This window comes from Pomacea canaliculata, linkage group LG1, assembly GCF_003073045.1.
Source record: "Pomacea canaliculata isolate SZHN2017 linkage group LG1, ASM307304v1, whole genome shotgun sequence".
Taxonomy (NCBI): domain Eukaryota; kingdom Metazoa; phylum Mollusca; class Gastropoda; order Architaenioglossa; family Ampullariidae; genus Pomacea; species Pomacea canaliculata.
In genome coordinates this window covers 1,662,003-1,680,236 of record NC_037590.1, presented here as the reverse complement: position 1 = coordinate 1,680,236, position 18,234 = coordinate 1,662,003, and the positions used below count along the sequence as shown (strand labels likewise).

General features: G+C 47.2%; 3 protein-coding genes across 3 annotated transcripts in view; all 3 read right to left on the bottom strand.

Annotated features, from left to right (window-relative positions):
- Positions 1 to 389: 389 nt before the first annotated feature.
- LOC112568759 (pro-epidermal growth factor-like) lies at positions 390 to 4,688 on the bottom strand. Its single transcript, XM_025246234.1, has 7 exons — positions 4,547 to 4,688; positions 4,077 to 4,237; positions 3,751 to 3,867; positions 2,567 to 2,677; positions 2,286 to 2,400; positions 1,771 to 1,973; positions 390 to 1,429 (listed from the first exon to the last, which is right to left on the bottom strand). The coding sequence occupies exons 2-7, from the start codon at positions 4,192 to 4,194 to the stop codon at positions 1,401 to 1,403; spliced, it is 693 nt and encodes a 230-aa protein (XP_025102019.1). The 5' UTR covers positions 4,195 to 4,237; positions 4,547 to 4,688; the 3' UTR covers positions 390 to 1,400.
- Positions 4,387 to 9,499, bottom strand: LOC112576727 (proprotein convertase subtilisin/kexin type 5-like). Its single transcript, XM_025259400.1, has 12 exons — positions 9,382 to 9,499; positions 8,556 to 8,720; positions 7,931 to 8,101; positions 7,371 to 7,532; positions 6,817 to 6,987; positions 6,324 to 6,485; positions 5,948 to 6,112; positions 5,644 to 5,808; positions 5,352 to 5,522; positions 4,818 to 4,982; positions 4,547 to 4,705; positions 4,387 to 4,436 (listed from the first exon to the last, which is right to left on the bottom strand). Exons 1-12 carry the CDS (start codon positions 9,497 to 9,499, stop codon positions 4,387 to 4,389), a joined length of 1,824 nt encoding a protein of 607 aa, XP_025115185.1.
- Positions 9,021 to 18,234, bottom strand: part of LOC112576713 — a 35,283-nt gene continuing 26,069 nt past the window's right edge. Inside the window, 19 exon segments of the mRNA XM_025259383.1 lie at positions 9,021 to 9,160; positions 9,382 to 9,549; positions 9,778 to 9,936; positions 10,362 to 10,524; positions 10,952 to 11,113; positions 11,652 to 11,749; positions 12,199 to 12,294; positions 12,561 to 12,831; positions 13,254 to 13,472; positions 13,864 to 13,959; positions 14,529 to 14,669; positions 15,044 to 15,333; positions 15,464 to 15,700; positions 15,854 to 16,022; positions 16,342 to 16,482; positions 16,950 to 17,072; positions 17,222 to 17,349; positions 17,637 to 17,830; positions 17,992 to 18,125. Of these exon segments, the coding sequence (XP_025115168.1) occupies positions 9,546 to 9,549; positions 9,778 to 9,936; positions 10,362 to 10,524; positions 10,952 to 11,113; positions 11,652 to 11,749; positions 12,199 to 12,294; positions 12,561 to 12,831; positions 13,254 to 13,472; positions 13,864 to 13,959; positions 14,529 to 14,669; positions 15,044 to 15,333; positions 15,464 to 15,700; positions 15,854 to 16,022; positions 16,342 to 16,482; positions 16,950 to 17,072; positions 17,222 to 17,349; positions 17,637 to 17,830; positions 17,992 to 18,125 (2,825 nt within the window). The 3' untranslated portion in view covers positions 9,021 to 9,160; positions 9,382 to 9,545.

Genomic DNA, 18,234 nt, shown 5'->3' with positions numbered 1-18,234 from the left:
GTGTCTGCTCGCGTGGCTAGTGAGGGCCGCCATGTCTACCCCTTCACTGCCACGTCTACCTTGCTTCCTGCTGCACAGGATCGAGTACCTTTTAGGTCGCACTAGACAATCGCCAGACATGTCTACATGGCCTTGGGACGAGTTACTACAGAACATAATCACTGACAGGTGCCAACAGCAAGTCAGGAAAAATAACCCGAACCGACGAACGAGATTGTAACCTGCCGTGTGGACTGTGAAGGCAGTGAGTGTCGGGGGAGCGAGACTCGACATTCACAACATTCACAACATCAAGACACGTGACCTCACGACTGTATCAGCCCCTCCCATCCCGCCCCCTCACACACAACTTGCTATCTTTCTACCCGAAGCAAAGATAAACACATTGGTTACATCAAATACATTCTAAGTTTAATCCGTTAATTTTCAAACTGTTTGCATTTTTAATGGAATACAAAAATAGAAAGCAAAACTTTCTAATCTCACATATTCACAGACTCGTTTGATCGTCTGTTGGCTCAACTGACAACATTCAGTTAGTTTGGATTTGAAAATATATTTTTTGTTAAATGACAACGGCTCTTCTACCCGGGGTGCAGGAAGAGCTTGTGCCATAGAGAACAAAGTTGTTGTTACCTGGACAGGTGTCACAGTGGCAGCGAACTGCCCGTTATTTCCATGTTTACACGAGAAAATTCGGATTTTCTGTCGAAAACATTGTATACGCAGCAGGAGGTCAGAGGTCAGAAAGTCTCGAGTTTTGTGAATATTAATTGCGAGTGTGTTGGATAGAGAGATGGTGAAAGCTAGGAATGAATGTATTTGTTTTGACTGAATAATCTCAAGTAAAGTTCAAGCTATCATTTCCAATACCACGTGATATGTACACTTCAGTTATGCCACACATACAGAATAAAAATACCTTGTAGACATTCCATGAAAGCAAACATTTTAGGCGAAAGAATGACAGGAACCTTCTGGAGCAGGAGGGTGTGCATGGTGTGAATACAAGTTTACAGGACTGTGTACTGTCATTACATCCTCTGGATATGTCTGAAATAGGCTCTGAATTTTTAAATTCAACTTCTCACTGACATTTATCAACGAGTTCTTCAAATATCTGGCACAGCTGACAATGCCACTGTCAGGCTCATCGTCATGTAGATGATGTCAACACCAGTGGTGTCAGTGACAAGATGGAGAAGACACCACGTGATGATTACACACAGGACCATCAGCAAGCTGTCACAACTACGATACAAGCTGATGGAAGGATGGATGGTGGGTTGTAGCATCCTGCCAACGACTCAAAGACAGTGAAACTCCTCGCCTCAGTCGGACACCACAGTCCACTCAGGTCTACCCGGACTTTGGTTGAATATCTTCTTGTGAGGCGGGTATCAGGCCTTGTACACAGCGGGGTCTCCATCTGAAACATGTCCCTCGTGTGTAGCTACATAAAATGTTCACATCAATCTTGTATTAATACGCCACCCCGGTACTAAGCCAAAATTGTGTAACCAGAACATGTCACCCTTTGTCTAGTCTACATGAAGCCACCCGGGGTCAAACTGATTTCCCATAAAACATCTGACTACCTCTCGCGATCTGCAGTGACATTTGACCTCAGATCATTCAAACTAGTTCGGCGAAATAATATCTGACAAATCCAACTGCTCCACAAAATAGTCCCTCACAACTTCCGGGGTACGGTGACCGCCAGCAGCAGCAACCACCGAGGTTACAAACCAGTGGTGCCTGGGACCTTACCTGTGTTGAAGACGTAGGTTGGATTCTCGTACACCTGATGTCCCTGCACGGGTAGCAGCATCCGGGGCCCTGCTGTGAAGGTGGTTGGCTTGGTGGCGTACACCGTGAAGTCGTCCACGTTCCTGAGCGACATGCGGGTGGCGATGCTCCCTCGCTCCTCCGAGTCATTGCGGGTGAGCGGCACCTTGGTCCTCTGGCGCCGTCTGCAAACAGCCACAGACTCTAGTGTTTGTGCTAATGTCAGGGACTCACATAAAGGTCAGGGTGCAAAGTTCACCTAGCTGACCTCAGTATGAGGGCTGAACTCTCTGGAGATGATTAGTGAGCTGGGTGAGAGAATGTGATGTGATTTGTGAAATGAGTAAAAGACAATTAGTGAAATGATAACCGATAACCGAGAACTTACACAAGGTTTGTAAATTTGTGAGGTCATGTCCACGTGTCTTTTGGTGGAGGAGCTAGACGGGAGTTAACTGAGTCAAAGAAGAAGACAAGTTCAGCGTCGTCAAGCCTACCTGGCCAACACGCAGCAGCAGACGATGAGGATGATGAGAAAGAGAAGGAAGGCGAGAGTGGCGACGACTGCAGTAATGATGACATCCTTCTCCGACAGGCCGGCCGCCAGGGCATCTGGACAACACACACACACGCACACGAGTCAATTCTCATTGTAAGTGAGCGCGCACACACACACACACTACTCGTCTCATTGTGAGCGCGCACACACACACACACACACGCACTATTCAAGTCTCAATGAATATGAGCACACACACACACACGCTCACACTCTCACCTTTCCTCAGGTCGCATCTGTCGCCGGTGTAGTGGACTGTACACTCGCACCTGCCCAGCTCGTACACACACGCGCCTCCGTTCATGCAGAAGCCCTCGTTGGCACAAATATCTGGTGAAAGACATGACACGTGACCTCATACTGCATCAGAAAAATATTCCCAACTGCTTCTGTGTGACTTTTAAGTCATCTCTACCATGTTCCTTACTTTGTTGACATAACACCTTCAGGTTGTCGTAGGGTTCATGTCGTACTTAACGACATCATCAACTCTGCGTTTGCAGACTTCGCTTGGTTTACTGACATTACTTTATTGCAATATATTCCAATATGACTTAATCAGTTTATCAACAGGGTCTCAGTTTACCGACATGATGTCAGATTATTTGCATTGTACAGGACTGACAAACCCGAAATGGAGATCTCACACCCGTGGATGAGCCAAAACAATTTCTGTTCACGATACAACGCCCAGTGAGTCAACAGTCAACCGTCTCATGAACACGACAGATAATTATTCATAATCACTAAACATTTAACCACAGGTGTGGGTGACAGGTACACAAGTCTGTCCCTCCATGACGTAACCTTACAATGGCCTCTACAGACGACCGAGCTTATGACGAGGGTGAGGATATTATTCTCTTTGATCCTCCAGCTTATCACAGCTAACCGGCGGAAAGATAAGGAAGGTAGATTAGCGGCAGGTGAATGAACACGAAGTCCATAAAGCCCACCTAAGTAAGGAAACAAGCCACGTGTAACTGTAGATGTGAGAGAGAAGAAACTGGAGACTGATGAAAGCCAGAGACAAGATAAAGCCCTCGTTACTCACTGACTGACGTCTTGTTGTGACGCGACAAGTCCCACACTCACGTCACAACAATGGCGGCTTTCAGTCTTCACAGACCTTATCTCACTGTCGGATCTCGTTCGTAAATATTTAGGGGCCATGGAGCAAGTAAGATGTTTACACAAACATGTTTTGCTTCATGGCGCAGAACAGGTAAAGACGTAAATAGCAAACAAATAGTATTAGGTGTTGTAGCAACAGTAAACACGATTATCAGACAGACAGACACACACACAGACAGACACACAGACAGACAGACACACAGACACACACAGACAGACACAGACAGACACACAGACAGACACACAGACAGACACACAGACAGACTTACGGGTGCAGTTGAAGCCATCTCCCAGGTAGCGAGGTTTACAAGAACATCGGATGCCATTGTCGCTGCTCCTACAGTCGGCGTTGACACTGCAATTGTTGGCACTTGTCTGGCACTTGTCTGCACAAGACAAACACTTGGCTTTATATTGTCCACCTGACTAAGTTATATGGCACTATTACAATAACACATCACTGTCTCATGTCCACCCGAGCAGATCCAACTGTGCAGGTAGACGGGTGGATGTGGACACAGACTTGTTGGTGCACAAGAGGCAGGTAAATATTGATAACAACAGCAACTAGCGGCCATGATAACACATCACACACCTATGCAATTACTCAGGTGAGTTGACCCTTCAGGGCTGGTCTGGGTGGACAGGGGGCACTTCCTACATTCAAAGCGCCCAGCCTCGTTCTGGTAGGTGTTGGGGGACAGAGGGCACATCGCTGCATCGTGTTGTCGAAGTAAGTGCCAGCTCTACAGGTTGCTGCCGACACACAGACAGCCATGATGACAAACACCTGAGAGAAGAGCGAGGAACAGGGGAAGGAAGAGAAGGCAGAGAGAGAGAGATGGAGAGGACGACTGACAGGCGGCAGACAGACTACAAGAGGAGAGGTAACAGGCATGTAAAGGTTAAATTAGTTTTGGAGACTCAGTGAGGTGTGTCACTCCCAGAACACCTACTGTACATTGTACAGACAGGAATTACATAATTAAGTTGTCATAGTAAAGCATTGCCTGAGAATTGCCTGACAACAACATCTACACACGGACTGAGGTGAGTGGCACTCACACACGAGGCAGTCGGTGAGGGAGGAGGACCCAATGGTCTGTGTGGTGAGGCCGGCAGGACATGGCTGACACTCCCAGCTCTGGCTCTTGTTGCGGTACTCCCCCACAAGACACTTCTCGCACTGACCGTTCCTCAGCTCCATGCCCTCGGCACAGTCCTCTGTGGAAGCCAGAAACTCAGATTAAATACATTTACTTTTTTTCTCTTCTTTCCATTTTCTTTTCTGACAACATTTTCCTCCAGTACTCATGTTAACTCCCTAACGACTCACGCTGGCAGTCCTGCTCGCTGGTGGCTGCCTGGGTGTGGGTCGTGGTACCCGGGGGACAGCTCATGCACCCGGTCTGCCATTTCTGGTCCTGCCACTGGCCACGTGGACAGTCACGGCACTCGTTAGCCAGCGGGTCACGGTACTGACCCGGAAGTGAACAGTTACCTGCAAACAATGGAAACCGCAACCAGACGCCTTTCATCAAGAACTGAGGCGTGCTTAAATAATAAAATAAAATATATAAAAAAATTCATTAAGACATTTCTTGTCCTCCTCTTTAATTTCTTCTTATTTTTCTATCATTTTCTTTCCTTCCATCTAACCCAGCCTGTCGTGCTCTCTGAGTTTAATGTGAAAACAAAGATTATCGAGAGAAAAAAAAAAAACCTCTGTCGTCATCGGCAGCTCATCGTGTGAGGTGGAGAAGCAATGTGCTACGAGAAAAAAAATAGACGAAATTCGATGAGCAGGCTGATGACAATTTCCTCTCTATTTGTCTTCTAGACGAGGCAGAGTGAACTGAAGACTACTCACGGATGCTACAGTCCCGTTCAGAAGTTGACCCCGTGGAAGGAGTGATCAGGTCAAGGCTACACAAGACGCAGGTGGAGCTTTCGGGGTTAAGGTCAGTGTTGTAGAAGCCGATTGGACACTTCTCGCATCTTGTCTCGTTCTCCAGATACTGCTGACCAGCGGGACAGTCCACTGAAACAGGAACACGTGACCTCGTCATCCTGGTCCTCAGACAGACAAGACGAGACAAGACATTATGTTTGCTGATATAAACGGGTGGAGAGAGCGGGTGGAGAGGATGGCCGACACTCACAGATGCACGAGCTGTTGCTGGTGGCGCCGCGGACCAGGGTGGTGTACCCGGCGGGGCAGCGGATGCACTCTTGCTGCCAGCGGAGGGGCTGGTAGGTGGCGAAGGGGCACCGGGCGCACATCTTGGGGTCAGTCTTGCTGGGAATCGAACCTGCCTCGCACGCTGCTGCAAACACACGTGAAGATGGAGTAAACGCATGACTAATTTTTATGTTCAGAGCTGTCGACAGTCTTATTTAGTTGTGTTGTTTACATAGTCTGACTACAATTATCTCTAAAGGTGAGATTGCTGTGTCTATCCATACTTTGATCGCATTCGCTCTGGTCGGTGGCGCCCCCATCACGAGTGGTTGTGCCCACCGGACACTTGTCACACGAAGCCGCAGCCTCCTTGGACTTGAAGAAGCCCTGTTCACACGGGGTACAGTTGTAGGCACCCGGCTTGTTCTCCTTGCCGGGTGGACAGCTCACTGAACACAACAGACACAAAACTGTTTCAGACATGAGGATATGAACACGCTCGTTAAACCCAGCAGGTTGCCTAGTAACAATCCAGCACTCTCTCTGTCAGTCTATCAGAAACCCACTGGTGGTGACAAGAACCCACTACTGGCCCGGGTGTGTCGAATGGAAGCCAATAGTTGCTGAGGTTAAATAAAACCACCCGATACTCGTACTCACGGATGCACTCGCTGAGGCTGATGGCGCCCAGGCGCTGGGTGGTCCTGTCCTGTGGACACTTGAGACACTGCGACTGCCACCAGTAGGGCTGGTACAGGCCGTAGTCGCACAGGTTGCAGTTGATGCCTCCCATGGCGATGTACTGGCCTGGGGTGCAGTTACCTGCACATACAGTACATGCAAGGATACATTTAGTCACGTGGCAGACGGCGTCAGGTGAGAAGTGGGGATGTAAAGTAATGGTGAGATCTAGTGAAGGACAGACAATATTTTTTCTTGACAACTTATCTTTTTAGCAACTTCTTTCAAATGTTGAGTTATCTGAGTAGAATCAAAATCAACACATGTATCAGGCAGCAAGTAGCTTCTAGACATAATTAATAAGAGGAAAGCTAATTTCCTGTGCGTGTATGTGTTGAGGCGTGTTGTAACTCAGTACGTCACTATGGCAGGGTCAGGGTCAGGCAGGTGACGTACTGGCGGGGTCACTTACGAACAATGCAGTCCGACAACTGGCTCGACCCGTTGTTGAGGGTGACATACTCCGTGGGACACAGAGTGCAGTCCATGAACACGTAGTTGTTGTTGTTTTTGTAGAAACCTCTCTGGCATTCATCACACATGTCTGTCACCGAGTTCTTCTCAAAGCCATTCTGGCAAAACGCTGCAAGACCCAGGGTTAAAGGTCAGCATGAGAACCTTCCATTGGCGATATGAGACAACCTGCTCTCTGATTCAAGGTTTTCTTGAATACATACCATACGTACCATGCTTGCATTTTAAGAAACCGTACAGAATAAAGAAACTAACAGTACAGGGAGAAAACCAATTTAAAGAATAAACGAAAAAATTGGGGAGAACTTTGATTTTGAGGAGGAGTGAACCATTAGATGTAAAGGCCACATCTTCTTTTTTCTCATCAGAATAGACAACTTGATGACCTTTGTCTGTTTTTTCTTCTTTTGCCTGCGTTTACTGTTCATGTCCAGAAACATTGACTAGTGTAGAGGTGTAGAGTTTGTCCACCCCAGACACAGGTCTACTCACTCTCGCAGTCCGAGGCCAGTCTCGTGCCATTGTTTCTTGTACTCATTCCTGCGGAGCAGTTCTTACAGGTCGTCTGGTACGGTTCGTCCTGGTAGGTCCCCAGAGGGCAGTCCTCACACACTCGCTTGGCGTAGTTGATGCGTGTGCCCTCGGTACAGTTCACTGCAAGCAGAGCAAAGACTCTTGGTGCCGACAGGCAAGACACGCGCACCTTAGTGCACACAGGTCAACACGCATCTCGTGTCTACAGACACAGGTAAAACACACTTTTCATGACAGTATACACCTCTGTTTTAAAGGTGTTGGACATACCCTGCGATGTTAAAGAGGTAACGGTCACGTCACACACAGGCCCGTTCTTAGCCCCCGCGGGGCCCGAGGCAAAGGGCATGTGCGGGGCCCTCACGCCACGGCTGACTACACTTCCATATGCCTAGTTACCATATCAATCAAAAGCGCGGGGCCCTAGGCAGATGCCTCGTCCGCCTGCCCCTAAGCACGGCCCTGGTCACACAGACAGACCAGGACCTGGAGGAGACGGACGAGGGCAGTCTACTTACACACGGTGCACAGCATCTCCCCCACAGCGCCCTCGTGCGGCGTGACGAAGCGCGGGTCGGAGCAGCGCGTGCAGGTCTGGAAGGTGTCGATGCTGTTGTTCTTGAAGAAGCCGATGGCACAGATGGAGCAGCTGCCGTTGCTCAGTTTCTCGTAACCGGAGTCGCAGAAAACTAGCAGAAGACACAAAGTTTTGAGCAGCCAGCGAAAACATTTTTGTTCCACACATATTTACGACGATGTCTTAAAGAACTATTTTCTCTAATACCTATGTAAATCTCAGATAAAAATACTATACAAATATGGGTAAGTACCGCTCTTCTGATTAAGATACATGCCTACCAACATCACTAACCCTAATCAACATATGGTAGGAGCTCTATCATTGGTCGATGTCATGCCCCATCTTCCCGTCTGTGTTGCTGATCATAGTGCGAGGGTTTGCATCACAACAGAAGGGACATTCACCACCATATGGAGAAGAAATCGTCTGTGCTGTAGTCTACAAAATTGTACCCAAGTCGTTCTTAAAGAATTTGCGACAATCAGAAACCAAACCCTGTTTGTAAAATGTTCTGTTTCACAAGTTGTTTACAAACATTGTGTGTTGGTGATAGCTGGTCTCACCTTCGCATTGTTTGTCTGATGTTGCCCCTGGCTGTCGGGTGTCCACCTTGTCCCCCGCACAACGCATGCAGTCTGTGGCATCCTTCTTGGGCTGGTAAGTGCCCCGGGGGCAGGGCACGCAGCTCGTCTGGTTGTTGGTGGGAGTATAGCCGGCCGGACACCGGACTGGAACAACAAGACACCATTGCTGCCATGTGCCATTCTCTGTCTCGCCTTCTTGTTACTTCAAAGGCATTGAGTTAGAAAATATGTTAAAGAAGAGGAAAGTGATAAAAACAGGAAGACTCGAGGGAAGAGGAGAAGGAGGGTAAGAAATAAGCATGGGGACAACAGAAACTGGGCGATCTTGACAGTTCTCGACCTCGGTGGTGGCACTAATGGGTAGGAGAACCTGTCAGAGGATGTTTGAGATGACATGACATGACATGACATGCTTACAGATGCTGCACTGGGACATGTTGAAGGCTCCCGTGGTGTCGGTGCGCGTGTTGTTGGGGCAAAGTTCACAGCGGCTGTAGGGGTTCTCACCGGTCCTGTAGTAGCCCACGTCACACGGCCTGCACGCCTCCAGGTTCCCATCCCGCTCCTGCCCGCGGGGCAGAAGACTACGACAACAACGACCAGCTGCTTCTTGATGTATTTCTCAAAAGACGACGATGGTATAAAATTTACCGTGACTGTATAAATTTTACATGTAGATAACATAATTTAACGTAGACAGTATAATTTTGAAAGGAAATCAAGAAAAAAGGAAAAGAGGAGTAAGGAGCTGCCTTGGGTTTCATGCCCCTGTCACGTGCCCCCTATGACCAAGTAGTGGACTCACACTTGCAGTCGCGGGGGGACGTGGCGGCCATGAAGTCCGTGCGGTAGTTGTGGCCGCCGCACGAGATGCACGTGTACTGCCACTTCTGGTCCTGGTACGTGCCGATAGGACACGGCATCGTCCTCGTCTCGTCTGGCCGCAGGCGGATGAAGCCGGGCCTGTTGTCAGCTACAGACAGACGGACAGACAGACGGACATCTTATTTCAGCCTCATGCGATTCCATAACGACCGATAAAACCACGTGATCAAGGACTAACCATAACTTAACCATCAACCCTGACTAATCAATCATCAATTACAAAGGCCATCAACAGTCACCAGCATCACTCACTCACTCACAATTAACGGCTAATTAACGGCCTGTTCACTGACCATCAACACTGAGCACAACTCACCCACGTTGCAGTCGGCGAGACTCTCGGCGCCCGTGTCGTTGGTGACGAGCCCCATTGGACAAGGGCCACACAGGGTCTCCCCACTGGGCTTGAAGAAGCCGATGGTACACGGGGTGCACGACCCGTTCTCTGTCAGCTCCTCGCCGGGTGGACAATCGTCTGAATGTCGTAAAAACACAGCTGGTTATGAACGGGTGTTTTGTCTATGTGTATGTTTGTCTATGTGTGTGTTTGTCTATGTGTGTGTTTGTCTATGTGTGTGTTTGTCTATGTGTGTGTTTGTCTATGTGTATGTGTGTTTGTCTCTGTGTGTTTGTCTATGTGTGTGTTTGTCTATGTGTGTGTTTGTCTATGTGTGTGTTTGTCTGTGTGTGTGTTTGTCTATGTGTATGTGTGTTTGTCTCTGTGTGTGTTTGTCTATGTGTGTGTTTGTCTATGTGTATGTGTTGGCAAAGCCACATCACATGAACATCCATGCATCCACCCATCCACCTATCCTTCATCCACAATCATCACATACCAACAACCAGAATCATCAATCATCATCGCTGCTCTACAGTTCACAGGTCAACAGCAACACTTACTGAAACACAGGGTGGAGGAGTTGGCTCCTGTCTGGACGGGTGGTCTTGTCCACGGGACACGGGTAGCAGAAGAACTGGCCGGAGTTGTTCTGGTAGAAACCTTGGCCGCACTCTGCGCACGTCTCGTTGACGACATCATACATGTAGCCGGGTGGACAGCTACCTGTCAATTCAACAACCATGACCATGGGTGGCAGGAGCACAGCTCAACACATCTCACTGTCTACATGTCTACATAATGTCACATTTCTACGGTCAGTGTGCCGCGGTCACAACCACGAGAGGAATGGACTTCCCCCTACATCTTGGTTTTTTCTAGTCCAACTGTCGGGTCTAAAGTGATTACTGTAGCTCTTCCTATTTTTAGCTCTTTCTAATTTTAGAAAACATGCTAATTATTTGTTATTTACAAGTCCGTGAAAATTTATTACTTATCTCCCCATTGACTCGCACCTCAAGTTAAAGGATGAAAACAATAAAACAAAAACAAGAAAAAGACACTGTTGTATGTCTCTCGGCTGACACTGACACGGAAGATACCGAGGGTTCTGAACCATCTCCCCCAAAGCGATCGAAAGCTAATCACTTACGTTTGCAGTCTTGGGAGGAACTACTTCCTGCGGACTCGGTTGTGGTGCCTATGGAGCAGGTGTCGCAGGTGGTGTACCCGTACTTGGCCTGGTATCTACCCACGGGGCACAGCACGCAGGACAGGGTGGTGTTGTCGTAGTACGAGCCGGGTGAGCAGTCAACTGGACATGTACAGTGCACAGGCTGAGTGTCAAACATCAATAGTTACAATTTTCACTGGACGCTTATGGTGCTTCAAAGAAAATTAGAAAAGTTATCGAATTCTTGAATTTCTGCTCGTCAACTATGTACACAAACATGTTGTCAAACTATGAAGACACTCGAGAATCAGCCGCGTTTATCTTGTCGAAAACAATGCAAGAGTTTACCAGGGCAGCTGCACAAACAGTTGTAAGTGAAAAACAACAACAACAAACTTCAAGTCTACGTACAAAACTGCACATATATACAGATAGTAATTACTTATAAACAGGTCATCTATGTTCACAGACGACACTTCGGGTGCAGTCCACTTGTCACAATAAATAAGACAATAAAATAAGATCAACATTTTGTTTGCCTAGCCTATAAGTTACTCCGATTTTTGTGAAATATACAGATGTATAACTGTAGTACATGTTTAACATACTGAATACATAGGAGAAAGGAAGACTGGAGAAAGAAATGAAAAAGAAAAGCGATAAGAAGAGAGACACTGACCACACTCGTTGTCCACAAAGCCCTGGGGCGCCGGACACTGCAGTCGGATCTGAATGTCCGACCTGTCGGGGTTCGGCTCCGCCTCGGCGATGTAGTTCTGGTGGGAAGACATCATACATATGTACATACATGTACACTGAATACATCAATAGTGTGCATGTATTAACAGCGAGGTATGTACACATGCCTGTTGTAAAGGTCAAGCTGTCATTATAATATAAACAACATAATTATGTGTGATTACTCAGCAGCTGTTTCATACTTTTCGTGATATCATGGCTGACGGAGTCAATGTTCTGTGTTGGACATCCAGCAAACCATGTCAGGGAAGTTGTCAATTAAAAATATCTCCAAACTAACCGCATTCTCAAACTGGTAGCATCATAAAACCTGAAGAAAGATGCCCTGAGGTTTGTCTACCCCCGATGTAGTCAGACTAGCCTGGCTCTACACTGAGCAGCTTATAAAGCTGAGCTAGAATATTGAACCTTCAGGACATTTCAAAATAGAAGTTTGTGATTTAACTGTCAGTGGTCTCATTGCTCACCCGAAGTCGAAACTACCCCGGGTCAAAGTCATCAGCTGCAAGAGGTTCTCAGGCGAGATGGACATGGAGCTGTCGTTGGTGCTGGTCAGTCGAGTCCTGCAGCAAAATAAAAGTTACAGAAATTGGAAGATGGAAAAATTATGTTTTAAAAAAAATGTCAAATCACAGGCGCCACCAAATGTTTCCTGATTTAGTATTGCTGCGCCTTTGCTGAAAATGTGAAAACTGAGATTTAGCAAACACTAGGAACTCTGACTAGATCATTGTGTTTGTAGGACTCGCATGATGGAGGTCAGTGGGCCACTGAGCCACTCACCTCCATGCTAAAGGTCAGCATCGTGGGGTCAACATAAGGAACTCACGGAGCATTGTCGATGGTGAGGCTGACCGTCAGGTTGGTGGGGTGAGTGACCTGAAGCTTCTGTCCGCCGACATTGTTGGTCTGGCAGCTGATGTCCAGGGGGATGTCGCTGCAGTCGGGGGCTTTACACAGCTGCCTGGACCAGGCCGAGTTCTCGGTCATCAGCACACCTGTCATCCTGCGGGCCAACTCGTTCCTCAGGTACACGCACTCCTTCGACGGAACCTCGTACGCGATGGTGGCGATGACTCGTCTGGTGGGAGTGTTGATTTCTGTCGGAACAGCCACAAAATCATTCATTTCCTCCCACAACATGAACTTGATCCGCACGTAAACAATATCCTTAGAAGGTGTTTATTACTTTTTAATTTATTTGTTTGATATGTCTTTATGTTGGTCACTCGGAATGTCACAATGTCACTTTTTTTTTGTAAATATTACCTGACAGTTGTACACCGGTATCTCGAAAAAGTATAGACAGGGTGAGGAATAGTCACTCTGAGAAATAATAATATCTTCTACTGAGCATAACAGAGGGATTAATATTTCTAAACTGTCTCAAACTTTAACAATTTAAAAAGGACAAATAACAAACAACACATTTAAACCAAGACGGTGTGAAACTTTTCGCTCTCCTTATTTAGAACCTGCAACGAAAGACTAGACGAAAAAAAATTCTTGAAATATAATTTACTTCCACACGGAGGGAGGGTGAACCTCTTGTACATGCTGGGAGGGTCCCAGCTGCCCACGGGCCCACAGGTGTAAACATCGGGGGTGGGGACGACAGGTGTGTAGTTCTTCATGCAGTTGAGGGAGCACTGGCGGTAGCCGCGCCGCTCGTCGTCCGTGAAGTTGGCGCAGAACACCTGGTCAGCCATCAGTGGCTTGCTGGGAGTCGAACACTGGTCATCTGATGGTCCACAGACAAGAGCTCATGTCAGGCTTGTGTAGTGTAAGAATTAGTGTGGCAGACAGCGATAAAAGTGGTTAAAATAAATATGAAAGCTCCAGTTGACTTTATAATAATTAAAGTTACGAGAACTTCCAAAAATATTCCGAATTTTTTTTTTTTTTTTTTGGTCATTTATTGCATGTTCTTGCTTTTTATATTTATAATGTACTCTGGACAATCTATGCAGAATGTGCGTGTATGACAGATGAGGTGTGTGTATGACAGATAAGCAGAGAGAAAAAATATTTTGCTCTCATCACCAAGACATGCTGATGCCCTATGTAGCAAATATAATGTCTTTCAACATTTTATGACACAACTCGCATCAACTGCAGCTCAACAAACTTACACTGAACGTAGATGTCAAAGCTACACAAAGCCTGGTTGCCGTCCCTGTTGGTCGCCAGGATGATGTTGCGGTACTTGCCCCACAGAAAGACGGAGCCTGCACACAGTGACACAGCGACACAGTGACACACTGACACAGTGACACATTGACACATTGACACACTGACATAGTAGCTGACACGCTGAAGCACTGACACACTAACACACTGACGTCTGCTTCATTTACTCTTGTGCTGCAGGTGCATTTATTGTAGCTTCAGTTTTTTGTCATCATACTCGTCGTCGTCAATCATCAATCAATCGTCCATCGTCCATCGTTCATCATCACCAAAGAATTTACAAGGCGCGTTGCCTTGAAAAAGCAGTTTAAGGCGCATGTCTATAAACAAACATAATACAAATTATAGCGATAGTGACTAATTAGTACCACAATATACAGATTATAGCTACAGCGACTAATTACCGCACTATACAGACTATAGCTACAGTGACCACACTCTACAGATTGTAACTACAGTGACTAATTACCACACTATACAATGACTAATTACCACACTCTACAGATTGTAACTACAGTGACTAATTACCACACTATACAGTGACTAATTACCACACTATACAGTGACTAATTACCACACTATACACATAGCTCAGGTAATGACAGACCAGAGGAAAGCGCGGAGACAACGGAGCTGGCGCTGCCGCTGAAGGTGGGTTCGGCCCACGTGACTTGCGTGACGCGCTTGCTGCTGTAGAGGATGATGTCTTTGGGGCAGGTGTCGCCACTGACGGACACCATTTGTTTTCCTGAAACACACAAGGGAAGTCACTCACAGTTAGCACCAACCGCCTGTAGTTCTTCAAGCGCCATCTTTCAGCTTTCTCATTACAGTATTTTAAAAACCATTTCTGTTGATGTCCTGCACCCAGGCAACATGTCTTCCACGCGGCAGGCGCAACTACAAATAAATGATAATAAATACAGAGGAAAGGAAGAGGAAAGGAACAAAAACGACAAGTAGAAGCGCACTTTTCTAGCAGATTGAAAGGTAAAGGCGTGTAAAGGTAATTTTAAGACAGTCAGCTGCTGCTAGCAACGGGTGGTTTACAAAATAAGATTGACGACGATGTCGACGATGATTACAAATGTCTTCAGATATCAAGGTTTAGCTGTCTGTCACCTGGGATAGGTATAGTGCAGCTCGGGTGGCTGGTAAACCCTTGCGGGCAGCTGGCATCAACCTTGGTCGGGTACACGCGAGTGACTCCGGGGTACAGCAGGAACTCGCCCCACGTCATCTGGACACCCGGGAACCTGGCGAACGGGTCAGAGTTTCCGATGACTGTCAGCTCCTCCGTGAAGAGCAGCTCCCTGTTGTACAGCGACACCTGGCTGACGTAGCCGTTGTACCCGTCTCCTCTGGTGCACGTGTCGGTGGTGTTGTAGTAGCAGCCCAGAACCAGCCACACGCTACACAGTAATAAATGAGCTTTTGATGCTGAGCTGTGTGAATGTGAACATCAGCTGAACACACACGCTATGAACTGCAACAAATAAAATAAAAACTGTGTACAAAATGCAGTCTGCAACAACGACTCACTACATGTCAAGATCGACCGCCGTGTTGTAGTTGTAGATAGGATTTCTGATGGTGTCGACAAAGAAGGAGAAGAGGCCGGTGGTGGCATTCCACGAGATGGCGATGTAGTGCCAGGCTCCATCGTGGAAGTAGTCGACAGACGAGTTGAGGCGGCGAGTCGTGCCGTCAAGGGACACAACCAGCCCCTGGCGGTCCAGGCGCAGTAACTCCCTCTTGTCTGCCAGACTGTTGGCTTGCCTGCAATCGTTAGGGAAATATCTTGTCTCCTTCCTTCACATGAAGCTGAAGTATTATTTTTAATTAAACAGATCATCGGAAATATATCGGGTGGATCTGTCTCGTACCCACCACCCATGTCACGTGACGGCGAGGAAGAAAACATTCACTCACGGAACTTGAAAGGCGGTGAAGATGGTGCCCAGGCCACTCTCCCTGTTTGTGTATTTAATCCACAAGGTGATGGTGAAGCCTCCACCCTTCAGGTGAATCGGGTAGCCAAGAGCAGCCATATTGTTCTTTTCTGGTAGTGAGAACTTTAGGTCGAAGTTCACCTCAATTGCTGTGGAAAGACAGCAGGTCGCATCCGAGTCAACCTCGTCAGATTATTTTTGTACAGATACTCGTCCGTCCGTCCACCTGTCTGCGCGCGTACGTAGAAAATATTCATTCATGTCATTTTTTCCCCACGTGACCGGTCGTAGTTGCATACAACTTCCCACACTCTAAATAAATATCCCTCACCATCATACACATACATTGAAAAAAATAAACTCCTCAGTGCTTGTATGGCTAAAGCACCTGTCACCCGATGGTCAGGGTCGGGTGTCGTGGGTTTGTTCACGATTTTCACACGATTTTGACACACCCGCTATGTGTACCTTTGTCACAGAGGTCCCCCGAGAAGCCGACAGGACAGCGACAGAAGTGAGTGTTGACCATGTCGATGCACGTGCTGCCAGGATGGCAGGTGCTTCCAGCGCAGTCATCGATGTTCCGCTCGCAACTGGGGCCACTGAACCCTGACAGATGAAAACACTTCAGCTGATTGTATCCTCCCTAACAATGTCAGTGAAAACTCCCCAAAGTGTCAGCTGACAACACCTACACTAGTGTGTGACATACTTTATCTAACGGACTGAGGTGTACAAACAATCGTCAAATGTAACCGAGAGTCTGCTTTGTTTATTGTATGATGACAAGCAGCGTCAAAGAGATTTCCTAAATGAACAAAAGATCTAATTAAAATACATCAGAAGTAATAAAGATAATTATTATTCTTTAAAATTAGGAGTGATTATTCTATATCCAGCTGCAATTTCAATAACCCGACATTGACTTCCCATCTTTAAGTTCCTTTGTGCCGCGGATGACAATTTTAAGCTTGAGTGGCATGCACGAGATTATTATGACAGGTGGGACTGTGTGTGTCTATATATATATATATGGCTAGTACAATTGTTGATGTACATGAAGCATCAATATTTACCGTCCAAGCAGTGGCAGGAGTAGGAGCCACTGGAGGCCGACACGCACGTGCCGCCATTGTGACACACCGTCTGGTTGCCGCTACACACGTCCTTCTGGATCTCACAGCCCTCGCCCTCGTACTCTGTGTGTTGACAAACACGTTAGTTCCACCCACTCCGACAATGAAGACGAAAACTGTGGCATATGACTACTTAAAACCATATTACGATCAGCATATTAAGTTCTGGAGGATTTTATACACTAACAAAAAGTAGAGCTGGCGGTTCTCACCATTGGTGCACTGACACATGGTCATTCCAGAACTTTCCACGCAATGGCCGCCGTGGAGACAAGGGTTGGCACTGGTGCACACACTGGACGCACTGCTGCACGTCTTACCGTAGGTGTTAGGGAGACAGCTGTGAACATGAACACCCAGTGAACGGGTCAGTGCTATCGACTTTGGCATGGACATGTAACAAACGCAAATGTTCAATTTTGCTCATTCACAAGACTTACTGAATGTTCTGTATTTACCAATAAAATATTCAAAACATCAACAATAAAGTCACACCAGAATGTGATGAGAATCTGACGAAATATAAAATTACAAGAACGAAAACAAGTTTTTTTTAAAATGAGATGAGTTTGGGCAAAGAAGTTGAGGAGCGTGTGAGTGTGGATGTCTGGAAGCAAGTAACGGTACCTGCAGAAGAAGTCGGCGAACAAATTCAAACAAGTAGCAGAGTTGCCACAAGGGTTGGACTGACACGACTTCACCATGACCTGACACCTGTCACCCTCCCATCCAGCAGGACAGGTGCAGTGGAAGCCGTTGACCCTGTCGATGCAGGTGCTTCCATGTAGGCAGGGCATGCTGGCACAGTCGTCGATGTTCACCTGAAGAAGTCAATGGCAAGAGGCTGAGTGTGTGGTTCAGTCCTGGGTCAGGACTGGCAACTGATTATTCGCTGTTGTCAAATCATAGCAAAGCCAAGCGTATGACCACCCGAGGTGGAACAAGGCTTAAAATAGACTAGAGGACAAGATGCAAATGTCACCTCGCAGTGTCTGCCTGTGTAGCCCGCCTGACAGTCACACAGGTAGCCCTTCACCTGGTCCACACACCCCTGGGTGCCAGTCAATGAACACGGGGCGGCGCTGCAATCGTCGATGTTTGTCTCACACTGACTTCCTGTTCATACACACATGGAGGATGTGTCAGTGCCCTCAAAAACTTACTGAAACACGATGGTCTCTACGGTGTTTGACACAGAAGTACAGTGTTGACAACGTGTGACAGA

What these genes read in the sequence shown, in the direction of transcription:
- LOC112576727 (XM_025259400.1), bottom strand. Translation starts at nt 9,499, where the DNA reads ATGCCGTGTCCTATCGGCACGTACCAGGACCAGAAGTGGCAGTACACG. An exon ending in GTCCCCCCGCGACTGCAAGT is followed by an intron (nt 8,721 to 9,381) that starts GTGAGTCCACTA and finishes TTGTTGTTCCAG; the next exon opens with TCCGGTGTCCGGCCGGCTAT. An exon ending in CAGCCTCAGCGAGTGCATCC is followed by an intron (nt 6,113 to 6,323) that starts GTGAGTACGAGT and finishes TGTTGTGTTCAG; the next exon opens with TGAGCTGTCCACCCGGCAAG.
- LOC112568759 (XM_025246234.1), bottom strand. Translation starts at nt 4,194, where the DNA reads ATGTGCCCTCTGTCCCCCAACACCTACCAGAACGAGGCTGGGCGCTTT. An exon ending in AGATGGCTTCAACTGCACCC is followed by an intron (nt 2,678 to 3,750) that starts GTAAGTCTGTCT and finishes GTCTTTCACCAG; the next exon opens with ATATTTGTGCCAACGAGGGC. An exon ending in AACCTACGTCTTCAACACAG is followed by an intron (nt 1,430 to 1,770) that starts GTAAGGTCCCAG and finishes GACATGTTTCAG; the next exon opens with ATGGAGACCCCGCTGTGTAC.